The 7,026-nt window shown below is 55.0% G+C and overlaps 1 protein-coding gene across 3 annotated transcripts in view; it reads right to left on the bottom strand.

Moving 5' to 3' along the window:
• Positions 1–7,026, bottom strand: part of COPS7B (COP9 signalosome subunit 7B) — a 29,287-nt gene that overhangs the window by 8,277 nt on the left and 13,984 nt on the right. For all 3 annotated transcript variants that reach the window (XM_045295863.1, XM_045295865.1, XM_045295864.1), the window contains exons 2-5: positions 6,841–7,019; positions 4,566–4,641; positions 2,633–2,721; positions 909–1,111 (exon numbers count right to left, since the gene is read on the bottom strand). In XM_045295863.1, the coding sequence (XP_045151798.1) occupies positions 909–1,111; positions 2,633–2,721; positions 4,566–4,641; positions 6,841–7,002 (530 nt within the window). In that variant the 5' untranslated portion in view covers positions 7,003–7,019. The remainder of the gene's footprint in view (positions 1–908; positions 1,112–2,632; positions 2,722–4,565; positions 4,642–6,840; positions 7,020–7,026) is intronic.

The raw sequence follows: 7,026 nt of genomic DNA, 5'->3' as shown, positions 1-7,026 counted from the left end.
ACTGCTTCAGAAGGCAGGCGCTCTGGGCAGAGTGGACAGGCTAGGCTGTCCGGGCCCCGAGAGCCATGAAGTGAGGGACCTCAGGACATCAACGCAGGGCCAGTCACCCCGGGTATCCCACTGAAGAATAAGCCCAGAGATTCCATTTAGTGTAAAGACGGCAATTTCCCAACCTCTCAGCACGCAGCAACGATGAGAAGGACAGCCCAGGCCCAGGCAGGACTTCCTTCTGTTGGGACACAGGGTCGCTGTGAGTGTGACTTGACTGGATAGCCCCCCACAACAGGGGCCAAGAGCCTGCCTGCCCTGCTCAGGGGCTCCAGCATGCCCTGGGCCTACCTACCTAATTACTCCTCACCCTCACCCCAAGTGCAAAACTCCACCCACCAACTATCCCAACTAAGGCTGCCTGGCTGCCTAAGCCCCAGTCATTCCCCTCACCCCACTTCAGAGCATCCTCAAGTGGACACCAGATTCTGTTCAAACAAGGCAAATGGCCCAATTCCTCCCATCTACCTAGTGTGCCCTCAGATACTCCTGAGAGATCAGCGCAGTTCTCCCCGCACACAGCCCCTCCCTTCCCTCGCCAGGTTCACAGCCACTGGCCCAACCACTGCCTCCTTGTGTTCTGATCTGCAGCCCCTCACACACCTACAGCACAGGATGGGGAACACAGCCTGGAGAAGGGAGAGGGGGAGAGGGAGGGAGACACACACACACACACACACACCACCACCACCACCACCACCACCAGATACAAGAATGATGCCTCGCCCGGCACTAAAAGGCAGGAACTAGCCTTGCTGCCACACCTGCTTTATGTCTGAAGGCCCCAGGGCAGCAGAGACTTGCAGAGTGGCCCTGCCCCCCAACTGGCTCCACCCTAAGAGCAGCCCTCCCGGGCTCACCACTCGCGCAGGGTCTTGATGATGTTGCTGATGTCCTTCTTGCGGATGTCCCGGCCAATGCAGACGTCCACTTCCAGCAGCTGGTTGCGCTGGTCCAGCTTGCCCTGAAGGACGTCTGCGTAGACGGCCTCGATGATGAGGTCCTCCAGCTCCCGCAGGCTGCGCATCTCCAGGGCCTCCAACAGCACCGAGTAGGGGATGCACTGTGTGGGCCAGGCCAGCGTCAGCACGGCCACCTTCCCGCAAGCCGGTGGATGAGCAAGCCAGCCACGAGGCATCCAAGGCAGCACTGACCCGGCAGCCCATGGACTTCGCCCAGCCTCCCGCTTTCCTACCCTGGAGCCACTGGATCTGGAAGGCCCTCCCACAGGAGTAAAGGGGGTGCTGAGCACGTGCCACACCACCTGGGTGCCACCACCTTCAGGAAGTCTGAAGCGTCTGCATCAAATGCCAGCTCCTAAGCAGCCTCACCCCAGCCAGCGGTGAGCCTGCCAGCCCAGAGGTCACACGGACGGTTCCATTATTTGTCACAGACCCTTGCGGCCGTCAATTCCCCCCACAGTATGTGCTGGCTGGCCTGCGCCAACAGTCTGAGGGGCTTCCTGGCCACAGGGCAGCTATGCCCTCAGTGTTCTGCAAGCCCTTGGACCCATGGTTATCGGTTTGGAAATTCACACAGTGGTCAGCTCTACGGATGCAAACAGATAGGAGGAAGCAGTTTGCAGAACACAGAGCAGCAGCAAGCATCCTATAAGGGTCTTGGGCCTGAAATCCAGGGGGGCAGGGGGGTGACAGCAACGTGCTGCAGAAAGGAAGGGGACCGTCACTCCAGTTCTCAGCTCCACTTGGATCCATAGATCAGAACCAAAAAAAGGTCAAGCCCTCAACTCCTAATCAAATGGGCTTCTTGCCTGAGATGCCCACCACGTCACGTCCTTGGACAGGTTCTCAGCAGAGACCAGCCCCTGGAGAAGGGACCTTGAGTTTGGTAAAGGAGAGAGGCAGCACGGACGAGGAAGAGCCCTGGTGACATGACTGTACGATGGGCTCAGAGGAAACCAGAGGACGGCAGAGGGACAGCAGTGTTTCGCTTTGTTTTATGAACGTGGAGTCCCTGAGGCAGAGCCAGTAACGATCTGCCTGAAGCGCCAGGCCAAGCGGGAAACTTACAGACCGCAGCCAAGAATCAACCTCCCGTCTCACAGGCTTTCTCCCGGAGAGGGAACACAATAGGCAAAAGCCAAGCCCGTAGGCTGTCCCACAGCTGGGGCCGAGGGGAGCCAGGCCGGCTCAAAGGCAGCGGCTGTGCTAACCATCTGGAGCAGCTGTCTACAACCAGGCTGGTCCTACAGCACAGGTTCCCAGATGGACTCACCCTCCAGTATCGGCCCAGTTCACCGTGAACAGACTAAAGAATGTTGTATGAGGGGAGGCAGGTGCTATGCTTTTTGAGACAGATGTATTGGTCTCTCTGTCACATGGCAAAAAGCCCCCGCCACAAGGTGCCAAGGCACGGCTGCCCAAGTCACCATCACTCCTGGGTGGACTTTTCCAGAACAAGGCAGCAAGTACTGGCCTGCCTTATCTGAATTACGATTCTGTTTCTTCCTTCGCCAAGCAAACTGCATGCACTTGTGATGTGACTCTACCGTGCAGCTAGGAGCCCCTCGCTGGGCTTGGGAAAGGGTAGGGGGAAGGGTGCCGGGGCCGGGAAGCCAAGGTACCTTCATCCTGGAGGCCAGGCTCACGATGGTGAGGTGCTTCAGTTTGTTCTGCTGGGCGGTGCTCAGCTTGGGCAGGCTCTCCTTGTTGGCTGCTCAGTCCCACCCACCACAGAAATCAAGACACAAAAGCAAGTTAGTATTTCTCTCGTGAACCAGACTCTCAGCCTCCCCACACCGCACGCCCCTTGCTATCCTGACTGTGCACGCTCACTGAGCGGAAGGCCAGTAGCCCCTCAGGGAGGAAAGGCTCAGTTTCTCTGCACAGGGAACGGACACCATGAGGTGGCAAGTGTCTAGTTAAGTCTACACACACACACACTTTTTAACATGATGGCAAAATTCATCTGGTGGCAATTCCTGAGCTGAATGAGATGTGCTGGGAACTGCCAGGTGCTCTCCTGCAGAAGCCTAGCCGTGTGTGCCTCCAGGCACTGCCACAGCTTGCTCTCTGGGGGAGCTGCCCCAAGAGGCACATGCATCCACCGCCGTGTTAAAGCCCCCAAGTCCAGCCTTCTCGGCAGCACGCCCCAGGAGTAGAGAGCCCCACTGGCCTGCTTGCCTTGTCACTGTCAACACTTTACAGGTGAGGAAGGGAGGCACAGGGGCTGTGGGCAGGGAAGACAGAGGCAGCCTGCCAGTGTGGGGCTCTGAGGCTGCACCCTCGGCCTCTATGCTGATTGAGGGTGCAGACAGAGGACCCATGTGCCGCTGAGAAACCCCATGGTGTCCCAGAGTGGCACACTGAAGGCTGCCAGCAGCGGCCGGTCTGTTGAGGTGACCAGAGAGCAGGAGGAGAGCCGGGCACAGTGTGGAGGGCCAGGGTGCCAGCTCCAGTCGTACCACGGACGTAAACTGCGGCAGTTGTTGGGACACACAAGCACATCCTTCCTGACACTTCAGATTCCAGTTTAAAATCACCCCATGCCCCAATAATGGGAGGGGCTGTGGAGATGACTGCCAAGACTTAATATGGACACAGGTTTATGACCTGTGACTCGGGCAAGAGATCAAAAGGCCCCTGGGAACCAGGAAGGGCAGGAAAAACCCAGCCCCACGCTAACAGAGCGTCAGGGGCTCCCAGGAGGAGTGGCTTCTATTTTCCAAATGGTATGCAGCACAGGGTCATTTTGAAACCATTTAAAATGCTTCCGCCAGCCCCAGATGCTACTAACACAGACCTCTACAAAATGTGGGTGAGCGGGGCCCTGGTGGTGCTGTCGGGTAGCTAACCACAAGGTTGGCAGTTCAAATCCACCAGCAGTTCTTCAGGAGAAAGATGAAGCTGTCTGTTCCTGTAAAGATTTACAGCCTTGGAAACCCTAACCAGGCCACTGTGAGTCAGACGTGACTCAAGTGCAGTGGGCTGACAAGAGCCTGGGGCTGTCAGCCTCCTAGACCAGTGGTTCTCAACCTCTGGGCCTCAACCCCTTTGGGAGTCAAATGACCCCTTTCACAGGGGTCGCCTAAGACCATCGCAAAACACATAAATATTTCACAATATATAATTACATTATTTTGGGATTAATCACTATGCCTTAATTATGTTCAATTTGTAACAATGAAAATACATCCTCGCATATCAAATATTTACATTACAATTGGTAACAGTAGCAAAATTAGAGTTATGAAGTAGCAACGAAAATAATTTTATAGTTATTAGGGGTCACCCCAGCATGAGGAACTGTATGAAAGGGCCCCGGATTAGGAAGGTTGAGAACCACTGTCCTAGAGGGTCACAATGAGTCAGAATCGCTGGTGACAGGTTACATGCAGAGGGATGTAAACACTGTCCCTGCTTTACCCACAGGATATTCATTGGTGAGGTCACCTGCAGAGCTCGGCTATCCCACCCTCCATCATCCCACAGAGGCGCACAGCCACAGGCTGACAGAGCGACCATGCAACGTCTGTGCAAGGCTCCCAGCCCACTCACCTATGTAATCTGGGTACGTTCCATAGGCAAACAGGTTCAGCAGCTGCAAATAGGCAGCATTCGCTCCTTCTGCGAGCTGTGGAGGAAACACAAGGTCACCACAGGTCAAGCTGGTCACCAATCATTGGCGTTTCCAACAGAGGGTTGGAGTCATATGCCAAAGTCATGGGCAGGACCCCATTGCCTCTGCTGTGTGATGACTCCGGCCCTGGGGCCCCTCCCCACACTAACGGGGGAAAGTCCCCAAGATGACAAGGCCCCAGAGTCCATTTTTCTTTCTCAGTAAGGCATATGTCACAATTGACGTTGGTCACAAGTAACTGCTTAGCAGTGCTTACCCATCTGTCCGTCTGTCCCTCCCTCCAACTCTAGCCCGTCCCCCACCTCCAATAAGCCCAAGAAGCAGTTCCCATCCCCTCAGAAGTCTCGAAGACAGCTGTGCCCACATATTGAACCAGCAACTCTCAATGTAAACTGAGCAAAGCCTAGGGCTGGCTCCCAGGGTCAGACCCATGGAAACTGGGGAACTGGGACAAACGAGCTCAAGATGCCATGGAGAGCCCGGGTGGGACAAGACACCAGGTGCGCAGGCAGAAACCCTCAGTACAACCCAGCAGGAGGGAAACGAAGGTCAAGGTCACAACTTGGCTGCTCTCAGAGGGGGCTCCTGTTCGCACAAGCAGGCCCTTCCCCTCCTGTCAGACTCGGTCACTCCTCAACAGGGAGGTGGTTCAGCAGACCCCAAGATCAAGATCTCTTCAAAAGGAGGCTCAAGGAGCAGAGTCCAGGATGGAGACAACTCACTCCAGACCAGGGGAACAATAGTGGACAAACAAAACGAACGCATCTGGGTGGGAGTTTCCCGGGAACTTCTTGGCTCCTCCATAGCCCTCGTACACACACTCTGAGGGAGAGAAGAAGGTGATGTGCCAAGCGCGTTCGTTCTTTTGGCGGACCTGCCCTCTCAGGTGACCAAGAACCTCCTGAGAACCCCGAATCTCTGCTGGTAGAAACCTCAGAAAGACTGGCACACCCGTCCCCACCTACCAGACCAAATCAAAAACTCTGCCGTGGAGTCTCTGCCGACTCCCGGAGACCCAAGGAGTGGAACTGCCCCTGCCCCAAAGTGCTCCTTCGGAGCAGCTGGTGGTTTCAAAGTGCACGCTTGCGGTTAGCAGCCAGTGCATAACCACTACGCGGCCAAGGCTCCCATTACCTACCAAGCAGATGAACTACAAAACCAGCAACTGATTTCACGGCAGAGAGTGCCAAACGCCTCCCTATGTCCCCAACCTACACCCACCAGGTCTGATGGCCTGAATCAGCATCTGAGCCTCTCAGGCAACTTTCCGCAGATCCAAAAACCACCACCTAGCCTATTTACTCAGGCTTTTCAGGCATGGGAAGGAAACAAAGCCCTCCTGGCTCATCTCTTCTGTTGAAAAGGGAACCCATTTATTTTCAGTTCTCCTCAGAGAAGTCATTGTCCATTTCTGGGCAATTAGATTTCTTACTGAGAGCCTACAGTGTCAGACGACACATTACGCTCCAAGGAGACACCGGTGACCACACCAGACCTGACCCTCACAGAGCTGACAGTCTAGTGGGGATGAGGAGCATTAGGTAAAAACCGACTGAAAACAGAAAGCTGCCGAGGTTGAAGAGACAAGGCTGCTTTGCTCCTCCCGTCCCTCGTGTCACGCGGCCTTCTTCAACAGACCTCCTCGGTTTCCAAGGTGACGCGATAAGAGCTGCCTGCCTGTACTCTTAATCGCGATGGCAAACTAAACAAGCCAACAAGCAAAAGGACCGCTCCCGGCTTCCCAAGCCAAAGCTAGGGAACACACCTACTTATTTCAATATCGCCCTTCCCCACTGGGACAACCTTTTCTTTCCTGACGTCCACCTCGTTCTCAGCAGCAAGCTTTTCCTGCTACTCATGGGCCTGGCCAATCCTTCTGATCTCTATTTGGATTGGAGGGTTTGGGTCTGAGACTTTCTCAGTTAAACATCATTCCACCTTGCAGCACTACTTTGCTAATTTATCCATCTCAACTTGATTCTTTTCTTCTGTCTTCCCGATTGTTAGTGACCCAGTCAAATTTGACCGTGTCCAGATAGGCATTCTCACTGGAAGGAGCCAGGACAACCTCCTCTCTCTCCTCTGTCCCTGCTCTCAGATGCTGCCTTAAATGCAACTCCTCGGGAAGCTCAAGAACCGCAGGAAAGGCCTAGGACAGGGACGGCCGAGGAAACGTCTAGAAACAGCTCTTACCTCCTGTACGTTGACCAACTCCAGCAGTTCTCCAAAGACATATACTCCAGGCGCCTCCAGGACCTGGCTTATGAGAGCGGTGAGGGCTGAGCCACTGGTGCCTTTGGCCAGAAGGATAAACTGTTCCAGGAGGTTACTTGAGGGCTTCTGTTCACCTGCCATCCTCTGACCTTGCGAGGCTGTCCA

This window comes from Echinops telfairi, unplaced genomic scaffold, assembly GCF_000313985.2.
Source record: "Echinops telfairi isolate 266 unplaced genomic scaffold, ASM31398v2 ScPeMD7_3;HRSCAF=10, whole genome shotgun sequence".
NCBI classification, from domain to species: Eukaryota; Metazoa; Chordata; class Mammalia; order Afrosoricida; family Tenrecidae; genus Echinops; species Echinops telfairi.
The sequence above is the reverse complement of the archived record's forward strand: the minus strand, read 5'-3'. Positions and strand labels throughout refer to the sequence as shown.